This window comes from Aythya fuligula, chromosome 1, assembly GCF_009819795.1.
Source record: "Aythya fuligula isolate bAytFul2 chromosome 1, bAytFul2.pri, whole genome shotgun sequence".
Classification (NCBI taxonomy): Eukaryota; Metazoa; Chordata; class Aves; order Anseriformes; family Anatidae; genus Aythya; species Aythya fuligula.
Window position 1 is genome coordinate 199,699,020 of NC_045559.1, and position 14,588 is coordinate 199,713,607.

The following is a 14,588-nucleotide window of genomic DNA, read 5'->3' on the forward strand; positions in this document are numbered from 1 at the left end:
GCAGCAAAGGCAATTCAGCTTACTGTCATTGTATCTCTTGCAGTTGTCCCCTTCTGTGTCAGAGTGAAGAACAGCATCAGTATACAAAAGAAGGGCAATGTGAAATGAGAAAAAAATACCTCCCTCTCCTCTTTCCCTGCACCCTAAACTGCGATTCCACAGACATTCCCCAAATCCCTCACAAATGACCATTGCCTCAGTTTTTGCTTTTAAGACCCTTGTTGACTGTGAAATGAATGAAGATACAAGTTAGTTGCTGACCTGCCTGCCTACAAAGAGAGGAAAGATCAAATACTTTTGGTATTTCATTTAAAGAAACAAGAACAATCATAAAACATTTTCGGGTGAAGTGTTATAACTGCACTCAAGCACTGACATCTTGCTTCTGTAAAATCATCCATTTCAATTTAAAGATGCATTATCCTTTTGTGTTCAGAAAAGGTCCTGCAGGGCAGTCAGTTCAAGAGATCTTCCCACAGGAGCTCATCATGATTAAATAGAGGCAAGGGAGAGGATTAGATTGAGAGACAAACAATCTGACAACTGCAATTTAAGGAATTATCTTGCTTGTCATTAGTAATAGAGAATTTGTTACAGAAAAGGGATAATGCAACTTGATGGTCCTCTTTACATTTTACAGTCTCACAAGGGTGTAAATATTTAATCTTTCAATTAATTAATCTTTACAAAATATCTCACAAAAACATTTGTACCTATAGAAATTAGTTTCTATACATCAATATATTTTTATTTTTATAAATTATTCCATCTTTAAGTGCCTTCTATCAATATAAATGATAAAATAGACAATCAAAAATTTTAAAGCTTTTCCCAGTTGTATCCCTCCTTGTCAACATAGGTGCTGTGAATCCTCATACTTGTGTGTGTCTGCACGGGAATGGGTTTGTGTGCACATACGTGTGATGTGAAATGCTTCCATCCTCTCTCACCCCCAGACTCCGTTAAAATAAATTATATTGTTATTAGTTCCTGATGCAATAGTGTTTCCAAAGGGGAGAAAAGAAATGCTTGACTTGGTTTCAGAAATCAAAAGATGTGCATAGTTACCAAAGTAGAGGTGTACCAACTACAAATGTGCAATGACAAGCTTAGAATAGGATCCACCTCCCAGTCAAGTCAAAGACAGACCTACCAATGACTTCAGTAGGAAGTGGACCAAGTACTCTGAGATTGATTTTGCAAGGTGCATGTGGCCCTGATCTAGCAAAACACTTAAGCCCGTGCTTAGCTTTAAGCACATGAACAGTCCTACTGGAACTGATGGGACTGAACGGCATAGGGAAGGATCACAAGTGACTCCAAGTCAATGGACTACTCACATGTGTAGGAACTGGGGTCAAGTGCTGAGCGCCTTGCAGGATCAAGCCCTATATGAGGTTCAAGAGCTGGGAACTTCTCTTTAAAGCAATCAACACACTGAGCTCAGCCATTGAAATTGATCAAAATGTCCGCACGGGCACAGGAGGTGGCTAGCTCCCCTTGACAGAGGGTCTCCATGTCAAAAGTTTATACCTACAACTGGTGCTTTCAGCACACAACAGATTTGCTTTATATGGTAGAAGTCTTTTTGTTCCTACCCTTTGACCCATCAGTGTCCTTCATGGCTTCAAACACTTTGTGTTGTACATTCATCAAAATTCACATTGACTGCAAAGAACATAAATGCAACAAAAACAGGAAAGCCTCCAAATAGTATATTATGGTTTTCTTCTAAATATTCTCCCGTCGTAATCAGAGGTGCAGTGGCTAATTTATAATTTTTCCTTTGAAGGAATCCAGATGAAAGGCCCAGATTGTTCTTCAATTACAAGTTTGCATTGATTATATATATCTTCTAAGCTATCTCCTTGGACAATAGCTGTGGTAAGAAAACATATCAATACTTCTTTTAATTGACATATTCTACAGCATTCTTTGTCAGCAGATTTTCAGTGTACTTACAGATAGTTATGCAATCAATAGAAATAGCAGCCCTGTGATGCTTTGATTATGGAAAACTCATACACCTTGCAGATGGCAACAAAGTTCAAAACAGTGGAACCTTCCCATGACAAAGACCCATCCCACTGCTTATAGTAAAGTCAATGAGCAAGGTTAATTTAGAGAACAAGTAGCTCTGTCTCATGAGGGCAGTGTGGTAGGTTCCCACCGTTTCAAGTCAAACTTAACATTTAATTTGATTTAGAAGCTAATGAGTAGCATCAGATTTACAGCCTGTTCTTTACCTGACCTGGCTATAATAAAGTCACCTTTGCCTGCAAAATTTAATTAGATCAGGCCAAAAGTTACAGAAGATAAAGCAACTGCAACACAAAGCAATCTCTATACTCTTTAATTGCTTGTCCTCACAGCAGAAATCTGGAATTGCAGTTCAGATCATGTGCATTGTCAGCATATGCAAGCAGTGGGAGCTTCTGAGTGCTATCCACAAATACCAGTTGAGTGAGTATAGAGCTGCCTAATCCAGCCCAAAAGAAATGCTGCAGCCCAGAGGCCTTAAATCCTGCTCTTCTCCAGGTCAGGAAGAAGATGCCTTTCTCTTTCCCTTCCACGATCCATGTGGGTCCTTTCCAACTTGGGATATTCTAGTATTCCATGATTATATGATTGTCTTGAGGCAGTGAGGAATTCTGCCTTGGTATGTATGAATGCAATGACGCAACATTTTTACTCATTTCAGCAAAAGCACGTTTGGGGCAGGGAGGGAATAAAATTCATGCACAGCTATTCCTTCAGGGCATCAAACTGCCCTTGAATTTCATGGGAAACAATAGTCCCACTCTAACAGTCTTTACAGTGGCCACACTATACTAATATGCACTTTATTCCAGTGACAGAACCTTTTGTAAGTTGTTTTGTAAGAAAAGACTACACCTTGGGAAACAACTGTTTTTAATAAAACATACCTGTAAAATATTCTCCAAATTCTTGTTCTAATTTAATTGCTCGATCATAGGTTTTCTTGGCTTGCTCCTCTGTAAGACGTTTATTCATTTCCCTAGAAACAGAGAGGAAGTCATCAAGTTTAGATTCTTACTCAAAGAGTTTTCTAAAAGATACACTCAACTTAATTCAGAGATTGACTGAGATTGGTATAGGAATCAAGTGCTGAAACTGTTCCATCAGTTCATGAGCAGCTTCAGTAGTTTATACTTATAATCTCATTTTTATGTAGTATAAACCTACATGTCCAGATTTTACCTCTGACTATTTCCCATTTCTCCCCTAGATTTTTATTTTGGGTTTACCACATCACATTCTCAAACAATATACAAGGCCTGGATTTGGTAACTGCTAACTGAAAGGGACATTTGGCATCAGGAACCCCTGGCTTAGTTTGGGAGCCAAGGAGGTCTCAAGGTCTGAGCACTTAAGGCACTTCTGCCTCCAGAGCTGAAGATCCTTCAGGAGCCTCCTTATTTCCCAGGCTCAAGGCTGCCTGTCTTGGCTGAATGAGGTTGTCCAAGCTGTTGAGGCTTGGACTTGAATCTGAGGCTTGACTGAAGCTGGGGTAGTTGAAGTGAAGAAATCATGAATAAAGGCAGGATTGCATGCAGTGAAAATCCTGAGTCTATTAGAGAAAGCCCAGAGTCATTGTGAACCCTGTAGGGCAGCCCCAGAGGGACCCATGCACTGTCTTCCAGAAAGACTTCTGGGTTCAGGTCTGGGCATGAGTTCTGTAAAGTCACAAGACATCAAACTAAGTCTTTGTGGAAGGAAGAGTTATGATGAGTTACTTATTTGTGTTCTCTTTTGTTCCAGTTCCTTCTGACTAAATATAGAGATTCCCAGTCAAGAGTGTCTTGTAGACTCTAAAATGTTCAGGGTACCAATAAATGTAAAAATGTAGAAAGTGCCAGTAGTATTCTATTATTGCAAATCTTTTGTTATTTGATGAAGCATTTCTGTTTCAACAGAGGCATTATTTAATAGCTGTAAGTAATGAGTTGTCTTGCCCATGCATGCTCGGTTGTTAATACCACTGTATACTTGCAAAGAATCAAGCTCATAATCATTCAGTGCCTTACACATACATGCCTACAGATATCCAAATTAATTAGTAATAATAAATAGAATTTTATTGTTTTAGGAGTTTCTACAGCATGGATTCAGTTTTCTTAAAACACGAGGGAAATTTTCTGAGGCAACTCAGAAAGCAAGAGAAGTGAGCACCTTGTGTCCTACATAAATCTGATTTAATGCCTTGCACTGAATCATATGATTATGTGGTAATGGGCTGTATACAGTTTGACATGTTTGATGCATGTAGGAAATTATGTGCATGATGGTGCATAAAAAATGATCTATGAAGTGCTCCACAGTCTGAACTCGTTACAGCTAATTCCCACCTAACTTCTGAAAAGCACCCTGTAAGTTGTCCCAGATGCAAAAATATTTTTGTAGAAAGGACTGAAAGTTGTCTATCTGTATAACTAAACCATATGAGTGGGAACACTGCTTAGTACATCTCTCTGGAAGTACCAGTGCACTGCAGAAAGCAGATTTATAAAATGAAGGATAAGAAAGATACCTATGAAAAGATTGTGGCAGTCATTGTGGATTGTATAAACAGGTTTAATATATGCCAATCTGCGTTATGCTGCTAAATTTGTAATACTACTAATTCTATTTATTGGAAGGATCGCTATCTAATTGAGTTCAGTCAGTTTTCTCATCAGCTGTGCCTATGTGAATGTGTCTTTCAGTGACTGAACTGAAATTCTGGCTTGGAGCAGGAAATAGCATTGCAAATTTGCAGGTGAACTTCACATTTTATCTCACTCAGCCAGTATTCTAGTGCTAAAAACATTCTCCTCCTTCCAGATCTGTTCCTGGTAAATTTCTGAGGTTTCCTCAATATCTTTGACTATCAGAAGAGAAAACATAAATAAAAATATAAACAAGCACTTAAGTGAATAAATGCCTTGGAATAAGCAGAAATTTGTATTATATTTGCAGGACATAAATTTGCCTGTGGTGTAAAACTGCTAGTTGTATTCAAGCCTCTGCCCAACCTGTGCCTCCAGGAGAGAGGATAGAGAAGATGGAGGACTATCGCTCATAGTGAATTAAAAATGCTGTCAAACAAGGGTCCCTTCGATTTTTTTTTTCTTTTCTAGCCAGGGACCTGCACAGATGGTGAATTAAAAATGCTTGCAACGAGCTGTCCCTCCAGGCATCTTTCCCAGAGTTTTTCTCCTCTCCCAATGAAGCACTCTCCCAGACAGCCTCTTCATTACTTCCAGCTCTCATCCTTGTGATCCAACCACTATCCTCCCTCTTCTAAAGAGAGGTAGAGAGGTACCAACAGGGTCCCCCCTGGGATTAAACCTGTGAGGTGGAGTCGTGTAGAGGTGGGCAAAGACGGAAGGAAGGCAGGAAGGGAAAAAAGTCTAATTTTCTGATTAGATTTTTTTTTTTTTTTGTCTTCTATGATTTTAACTTTCTCTAAAATTAACCTTCAACTCATTTGTATGAGCAAGGGTAGCAGTTATGGCAGATCTATCATTTCAAGCAGATTTTATACTGGTATAATTCCTATAATTTTTTATGTTTTCTGATTATAGCAAAAAAGAGGGCTGCACAAACAAATTGCCATGAGAAAAATTAGGTTGAGAATTTGCTGTTCATCTGTGGGAACTGCCCATATGCTTCTTCTTACCCCAGGGTACAAATGAGATGGCTTTACCCACTATGAGAATGTGGAAAGCTGCCCTGCATCTCCTGGGCAGCAAGAAGATAAGTTTAGCCAGACCTGAGTGATTTAACTTCATTACTAAATAAAATAAATGATTTTTGTGAGCAGGGAGTTTAGAATTATGCCATTATTCTCAATACAATTCTTAAAAGAGATTGATACTATTTATATTATAAGAACTCTAGAATAAAATTATAGTTAGAATTAGATGATTTTCTAATTCTAGAAAATTAAAGAATAAAATTTAGAATCTTATATGTTTGATAAGAAAAATACATATTAGATAGATTAACTAGATAAAAATGTTACTTGTGGAAAGCAGGCTGCAGGGAATACAGTAATTTAGAATGCCTGAATTCATTACTTTTTTCTCATTTTTTTCAGGAGGTGGTGTATTGGCTTTACATAACTTATTTCTATAAAGCGTATACCTGCAAAAAGATTCCAAACTAATACTGATATAAATGGACTTTTGCTGCCCTGTTAAAGTCTAGATTTCTAATTAAGGGTGTTTTCCGTGCGATACTGTAGAACAAAGAATTCAAAGTCATATCATGGATTTCACTTTGTTTATCCCTACTGTTCTATCAACACTGATGCAGGTTTAGGTTTAGAGAATGAAGAATAGCTTACTTTTGATTTATACTACTAAGGAAAATTCTGCTAACTCTGCATAATTTGTTTTGTCCTAAGTGAAATATTAGCATTGCTTTGGTTTATTAATAGGGTGATTGTCATAATATTTTGCCTTTTCATAATTCTTTCCAGTCAATCTTTTCAGGGATTTGTTGTTCTTACAGCACATCAGCTAAGCCTTCAAGTTATCGCCACATATTTGGTTGTTTCTAATGTATTTTCAGAGTAAAAAGCCTATTTATTTACTACATTTTTATCACACCAGATGCAATGTAAGCATTAAACAAATAATGGAAGCATTTTATGGATGGGAAAACTGCAGGTTAAGATCCATCTTAAAGCAATCAATGGCTGTCAGACTTCCTTGACCTTTCTATAGATAATCAGAATATAAGTGAATTGCAGGGCTGGAAGAAATGTGAAGAATTCATCCAACCTAATATGTCTTTGATCTGAATAGGACTTTAAAAGTACCACATATCGTGCATCATTCCCTGTAATGTGCCTGGGCCTGCAGGCACCAAAAGGTATGGCCAAAAAGGATGCACATTCAGTCATGGGGTGGGGCATGTTAGCTGTCTCCAGCTCTATGACCCAATGTTTGCAGTCATACATTTACCATAACCAGATATGCATCTGTCACAGGAGTGAGGGATATCTACATTTTAGTTATACAACAGATACCTATGGCGTCACCTGGTGTTTGCAAAGCTTTTGGTGACAGAAGAGTGGAGTTCTAACTGTCATCCACATCACAGCAAATTAAGCCAATATATTCTCTCCATAGTTGTACATGGAAAATGTGTATTTTATCCTGAGCTTTAACTACTGTGAAGATCACTACCCTATTTTCTCCTCAATCTTCTCTCCCCCCTTTCCTCCTCCACTTCCCGGGTGGTACCCAGAACCAGGACAGCACTCCAGCTGAAGCCTTATCCCTACCAACTAAAACAAAATAGCTGTCTATGTTGTCTTTACACAACACTGATGTTAATGCAGCCCACAGTGGCAGTTTCCTTTTTTGCAACAGCATTAACCATCCATTCATATTCCTGTGTGATCCATCCCAACTGCCAGATGCTTTTCTGCAGTGCTATTGCTTAATTATTCCCTGCTTGTACTTGTGCATTTCATTTTCTCTCCTTTGTCTGTGCTGAATTTCGTCTTACTCATTTTACATTGAATTTTAATCCTCTCCTCCAAAGTGCTTTCCACCTCTCTCAGCCTAGAGTTAGTCATAAACTTTACAAAAGTACTGCCCAATTCATTGTCCAAGTAATTAATGAAAATAACGAGTAGTCCGACAGCTCAGGAAATACACTTTCAGGATATCTGTTATCCTCCCACTTCCATTTTCAATGACCGTCTGAGTGTGGTTGTGCACATGCTCTAATGATTCCCTCTGGACAATATTTCCTTAAGCTACTACTGAGAATGTCCCATGGGCATGTGTCAAGAGCCAGAATAAAAATCAAGATGATACAATTATTGATACTCATCTCCTGACATAAGAAAATAAGGTCAATTTGACTTGCTCTTGACACTCTTGACATTGGTTGCCTCATAACTTTTTTTGTCCTTCCAGTTATGCACTTAAGCTGCTTAATTGTTCCCTTAATCCCAAGATTTTCCTTAGTACCGAAATTAGTCCGCCTAGAGACAGCATGAAATTGGTGCCTTCTCTTTTCCTTCTTGGAAGGAGTGTTTACCCCTCTCTTGTCATGCAGGTCCTTGCTTATCCTCTTGCTCTTCAAGCATATGAAGGGCTGGTGAAGAAGCATACACTGTGAGTCTGACACAGGTTTACCCTCTGGTTCACCCATGTGTGTGCACTGTGACTACACCCCAAGAACACCCAAGGCTGGATGGGACAAGCTGTGACACACAAGTCCTTGGTGAACCTGCTGCGAGGTTGGAACAAGTACTCCGAGCACTGGTGGGGAGTCCTTCATGGTCCAGCACCTAAGCCCACATGTCCAACTGGGAAAGGTTCAAAGGCAGCTTTGGCTCATTCCTTGAGACTCTGGGGTACAGCAGATGGTATGCATGGAGAGCAAGTCTTCACTGTTCTCACATCCTAATGTTATTACTGATTTTAGAAGACAGGCAAAACACAGATTCCAGACCTGTGATGTGCCACTTGAGATTACAGCCCCCCCCCCCCAAATATATATAAAAATCACTTGGAGGAGCTTGGAGGAGTTTATACTTACATCAGAGGCTCCCATGATTTAGGCTTAATGAAGATAGCGATGGGATAGAGTTGTGCAACTTGTAGTCGTTTGATAGCATTTCCTGACACATCGAGTATACAGTGCTTGCCCTGTTGGAAACAGATGAGGATGTGTTTATTTCTGCAGAGTTTGCTGAAGCTAAATCAAAAGAGGGAAGCAATTCTGTGAGGCAGTGCCCTGGGATGGGGCCATGGCTGACACACCAGGGAACGGGGACACCAGGGCCCATACTCTGTTCCTCTGCACTCTTGCCTTTCATATAGTCCTAATATAAAATCTACACTTGAAGATATGGGGACATATTTATTTATTTATTTATTTTTACTGGGGGTGGTGATGGATTTTTCTCAGAAATGAGGAAAATCAGTTCATAATAATAATATGATATCTATGTTCTGTACTGGTTAATTCAATTCTTGTTTGTGTCAAAGACTCCCTATGTCACCTGAGGCAAGTCATTTAATCTCTCTGGGCTTCATTCTTTGCCTCTGTGGAAGTGATATAAGTTTATTTACCTGTCTTATAGAGGGAAGAGGGAAGGCTGTTTTGGGGTGTATTTGAGGTACTGTGTTAAATTGCTGAATCCGTGGCACTACATCTAGGTACCAACTGTGCCAAGAATGTTATCATTCAAAGTTAGAGACTCTACACGTGGAGTCATCATAAATCTTGTAAATATTAGGATGACATTTTTCATATAATTTATATTTTTGGCAGAAGAAGCATATCTGAGATACAATGTGGCCACACACCAGATCATGTTGCATGGGCAGTAAAGCTGGTGCCAACCTACCCTTTCTGCCACAAATCTCACAGACTGGACACTAGTCCCATATAAATTATCATTGTACTGCCCAGCTTCTATAAATTTGTGCTCTTGAATATCCTTTTCCATTTGTTCTCTTGAAATGACAAAATGATAATCTCTCCCATCCACTTCATAGTCACGCTTTGGCCGTGTGGTATCTGCATGAAACAAAAAAAAGAAAGGATCAAGAAGTCTATAAAACCATGTCATGCAAAAATGCAGTGATTAAGATTTACTCAGTTGACAACGCTGTAAAGTAGAGGTGCTCCCCATCTGGGAGTATCTTTGGCTACTACACCTTGTTTTTAATGGAGTTATGACAACAAAGTTGTCATTTTGTAGTGATACCTTCTCATGTCTACCTCTAACCAATAATAATCACAGGATAACGTATAATAAGCATTTGCTAGAATTCCACTTTTTTCATTATGATCACAAACACACTCAAATGCAAAACACATTTCATATTGTGAAACCAATCCTACTGTGGCAGCAAAAATGAATGGCAATCTCATCAATTTAATTTAGCCTTAATTATAAGGCTGATTCTGATTTCATCTCTAGCCATTTTAAGCTGTTGTATTTGCAGAGCCAACATCTTTAAATGAAGTAAGACTGTAATCAGAGACTGCAATAAGCACTCAACAACCTCTAGTGATCCAAGATATAAACACCACTTAATTCAGGGACCAGTATTGCTTTCAGAGGAGACAGGCTAGATCTCACACAAGTCACAGGCTACTTCATAATTTTGTTGGTGGATGATATTTAACCGAGTTGAAACATTTTATGTGTTACCAGTATTTCAACATTTTATCTTGTTTAAGAAATAAAAGACTAATTGATTAGTAAACTGAGTTTGTGGTTAAAAGGCCCCCTATTTAAAGGGAGACATGAGGCAGCATCTGGACTCTTCTCACAGAGGCCATTCTGCAGCCCACCCACTACCAAACCTTACCACATAACCGTCATACACAGACCTCCACAATCTTTTTGCGTTTGTTCCTTTGACCTTTTTCCTCTGATGGAAAAATGGCTTTTGAGAAACTCTACATAAAGTTTGCAGATGCTGCTTTCACCTCAATCCAGTTAATGCATGGCGTCAAGGGATACAACTGACTCTGCTGCAGAACAAAGAATAAAATCATACTTACGTGGTACGCATGACCCAAACTTATCAGGGAATTCAGATATCAAATCATCGTTGATCCGATCTTTCATAGGACCCAGAATAATAACTGGCCTGGTGTAATTAACTGGCAAACAAAAAGAAAGGTGCATTTTGATGATGTTAGTGGCAATAACAGCAAATATTCCCAAAGTTGTACTAAGCAGAGTTGCTGCCTTTATTGTTAAGTTGCTGCCTTTAATGATAATTTATATGGGACTAGTGTCCAGTCTGAAGTCAAATCTTAGGTCTAGCTTTTATTGAGAGATCAATTTTTTATTGACATGTCTAAGGAAAATGGAACCAGTACTACTCATTTGGCAGGGCTCAGAGCTCAGTGATGGTGCATGCAGATGTTGTCAAACACCATTAGTAGAAGCCATGGGAGCCTACTGGGGGGAGTCCTGGGATTGTCAGGAAGCAGGCATATATAGTGAGGAGATTTAGATAGCAAGGGACACCCTTAAGTCATTTCTTACTCATGTGATGGCCTGAGTGGACAAGAAGGTGCCGTGGAAAATCTGGGCCTGCCATTTCAGGGCTTACTACTCTACTGTCCCCAACATGTAAAACGAAAAATATAAGGAACAGTGACACAAAAGCACGAGAAACTTACTTTCCTGTCTTGTGACAGGTTCATAAGAAAGGATGCAGTCTTCTTGGCCTCCTGATGAGAGAAGAAAGACAAGATTGAAGCTGACATGCAACGCTTCCAAAACTGAAGCTTCATAAAATGCTTTACACAGGCAGATTGGGTTCAACACTTCTCTCTGGAACTGTGCTCACCTGAACCATTCCAAAGCCCCTCAAAACTTCAAGCTGCTGAGATCATTTTTTTCCCTTTCCCTCCCTCCCCTATCATATATTTCAATTCTCTTCGCTGAAACTGGGCTTTTTCAATGATCCAGAATAGTGTAGGCAGTAAAACCTCATGCATTGACTTGATAGCAAGGCTGTTTACATGGATAGTGCAGAAACTTCAGATACAACTGTTTTGCTTGTCCACTTGTTAAGACCCTAACACACTGCTCCAGGACATATACATAGGCTACCTAAATTGAACATTTTACCCTCAGAAAATGTACATTTTGGCTGATTATTCTTCTGTGTGTAAACTCCATAGTTCAGTTTATTCACAGCCTGTTATCCAGCTATGAACTGTTCTCTGACCCTTACCCTTTACCTGAAGATAACTATCACAAAAGCGTCATATTTACACTCCTTACACTCCCTCCACTGTTGCTAGGAGAGTGTTGCCTCACTGTGACATTTTGGGAACCAAAGCAGAGGACTTTGACACAAGACACGAGTGGAACTATATGGTTTAGGACTTGGGCGCAGGTGTACAGCCCTCCTGCATTGCTGTCCCTTCCTCTACAAAAGTGAGAGAGGAGAAGAGGGAGGATTCTTCAATCTACTGCATGAATAATTCCTGCACATCTTTATTTTGGGGTCATTGTCACATGCTTGGTACCACATAAGGGCTCTGGCAGGTTATAAATATGATTTAGGCTTATCAAATTTAAAAGCATGACTTTATTTTTCCTCAGTTTGGGGCTCATTTTTGAGAAGATTCACAGCTGGGATTTTGTAACAAATTTAGATATTATGGAAGAAAGGGTGTCATTATGGGCAGCTGTGCTTCTGCAAAATAGGATTGCCTTCATGTCATCTGCTTGCACACACATGAGTCTGTATGACATTATTCTGATGGGCTCCTGACAAACCAAAGTGTGCATATAGAGGGGAAGAGTGCTACATGATTCCTGATGGATGATATAGGTAGGATTTAGAGGGAGGTACAGTTCACCCTGAGGTAGTCTGACTGATATCTGAGTCACTCTTGAGGCTCCTTAACTATATTAACAGGACTTCTATAGAATGCAATGCCTAGCTCCCAGGTAGGTACACAAGTTTTGGTGGTTTAGTCTTACCGACCCCTTTAGCCCCCTCAACTTTCCCCTTAAATCTAATTTGCTCAGAGATATTTTTTCATAATATATTACATAGACGGCAGTAAGAAACATGTCAGAAAACCTTCCGAGTAAAAAGAATTTAATTAAAGAGTACAGACAAAGCATATTAAAAATTAGTGGTGTGTTAGATCAAGAACATACAGGGTCAACTCCAAGCTAGCAATGGTATTGAAGCAGCTGAGAAAAAAGCACCATTTTTAATAAAAGGTAAAGATGAGACAGTTTTTGAGGTAAAGGCAACATAGCATATGAGAGCGTGGATAATGGATTATTTCTTAGTGAATATTTGATACTGTGATCACTTGCTTAATTTCAGTAAAGTTAAAAAACTAGAATTATTACTGCAATAGGTTTCATGCATCAGATTTATTATTTATTATTTATTATTTATTATTTATTATTTATTATTTATTATTTATTATTTATTATTTATTATTTTATTACTTTCTGTTAAGTTTATCTGGGAATTTTGGGGGTGATATAGAACTCAGGATGCCCCATTTCCCTGGGGATGAAATAATTCACTCAACAGGCTGGATGAGGATGCCCTTATACTGCCTGTCCTCCAGCTCCCAGGAGCCAAAGCTACACTTTCAACAGCCTGAGATGAAACCATCACATACTAAACATGTGGAGGGGAGACTGTCTGCACAAATACAGTCTTAAACTTCAGAATACTTATATCAATAGTGTACAGATCTTTGGGGGGGGGAATTCATTTCAGCTAATTTCAGAAACTTGTATCACAAGTGCTTAAGCCTGAGCTAGTCTCTAGGTACCTGATAGAGTCAGTAGGTGCTTGCAAATAGGCAAGTGCTTATACTAAGACTTGAGTCATCTGACTTCTTTCAGATGTCTACTTTGTGATGAGGGAAAAAGTCAGGAGTGTATGTGTCTTCTTTATCCCATAAAGGCATTTAAACAGCAAGGTCAGCTGCAGATATCTGCTTTTAAACAGATGATGAGTGATGGTGACAAGGACTAAAAGAAAATTTCCAAGAACTCTGACACTGTTTAAATTTTTCTCTGTGGTCTAATATTTTGCTTCAGCAAAGATTTATAACCAGCACAAGTAAGCCAGCACAGATTTTACCTTCTGTTTTGCTCAGTCTCTGGAAGACATGTCCACATATTAAAGCTGTCACTGTATCCACACAGTGTGTACAGGTACGGGCAAACAAGAGACAAACAAGCCTGGAATTTCACAGAAGTCTTGGACAGACTGAAGGCAATGAAACAACTCCAGCCCACTCAAATTGTATTGTAGCTTAAGCCAATGGAAAGGGTTGAAGCAAGCAAGGAGAAACTTTGAGGCTGACTGTGATGCATGGGGACTTACGAACATCCCTGGAAGTCTTTAAAAGACGTTTAGATGTAGAGCTTAGGGATATGGTTTAGTGGGGACTGTTAGTGTTAGGTCAGAGGTTGGACTCGATGATCTTGAGGTCTCTTCCAACCTAGAAATTCTGTGATTCTGTGATTCTGTGATCTTCCTGAGGAAAGGCTCTTCATCACTGAGCTTCAGACTTACACAGGATGTGAGCATGGTGGAAGTCTGTGCCATTTCCAGTAATTTACTTTTCCAGAAAAAGGGCTCGGGAAGCTTAAGTTTCTATGTGAATAAAATCCTTTCAAGCACTGTCCAGACCAAATCCTGTAAGTCTTTAGGGGCTGATATGCACATTAACAGTACCAGATGGTAGTCTTTAATGATCTCTTCTCAGTACTGCACAGTTTTGAAGTAGTACATAAAGTATTAAGTATAATGAAGAGCTCTAGAGTCAATCAATAATCAGATTGCCATAACCTTGTGATGGCTTTGAGGTGTGACACAGCATGAAATTCAGCAGGACACAGGCTCTTATTTATCATTTGACTAAGCCTCATTTACCACCTACATTAATGGCTTAATTAGCACAGGTTTGCTGTATTGATCTGGAAAATTGTTGTGAAATTTAACAGACAAACCAAACCAAACCAAACCAAACCAAACCAAACCAAAAAACAAACAAACAAACAAACAAAAAAACCTTTCTGTAGGGCTTAA

General features: G+C 39.0%; 1 protein-coding gene across 9 annotated transcripts in view; it reads right to left on the reverse strand.

Annotated features, from left to right (window-relative positions):
* Nucleotides 1–200: 200 nt before the first annotated feature.
* Nucleotides 201–14,588, reverse strand: part of DLG2 (discs large MAGUK scaffold protein 2) — an 883,769-nt gene continuing 869,381 nt past the window's right edge. For all 9 annotated transcript variants that reach the window (XM_032198439.1, XM_032198448.1, XM_032198456.1 and 6 more), the window contains 6 exons: nucleotides 11,182–11,232; nucleotides 10,552–10,653; nucleotides 9,383–9,555; nucleotides 8,569–8,678; nucleotides 2,928–3,019; nucleotides 201–1,879 (listed from right to left, as the gene is read on the reverse strand). In XM_032198439.1, coding sequence (XP_032054330.1) covers nucleotides 1,773–1,879; nucleotides 2,928–3,019; nucleotides 8,569–8,678; nucleotides 9,383–9,555; nucleotides 10,552–10,653; nucleotides 11,182–11,232 — 635 coding nt within the window. In that variant the 3' untranslated portion in view covers nucleotides 201–1,772. The remainder of the gene's footprint in view (nucleotides 1,880–2,927; nucleotides 3,020–8,568; nucleotides 8,679–9,382; nucleotides 9,556–10,551; nucleotides 10,654–11,181; nucleotides 11,233–14,588) is intronic.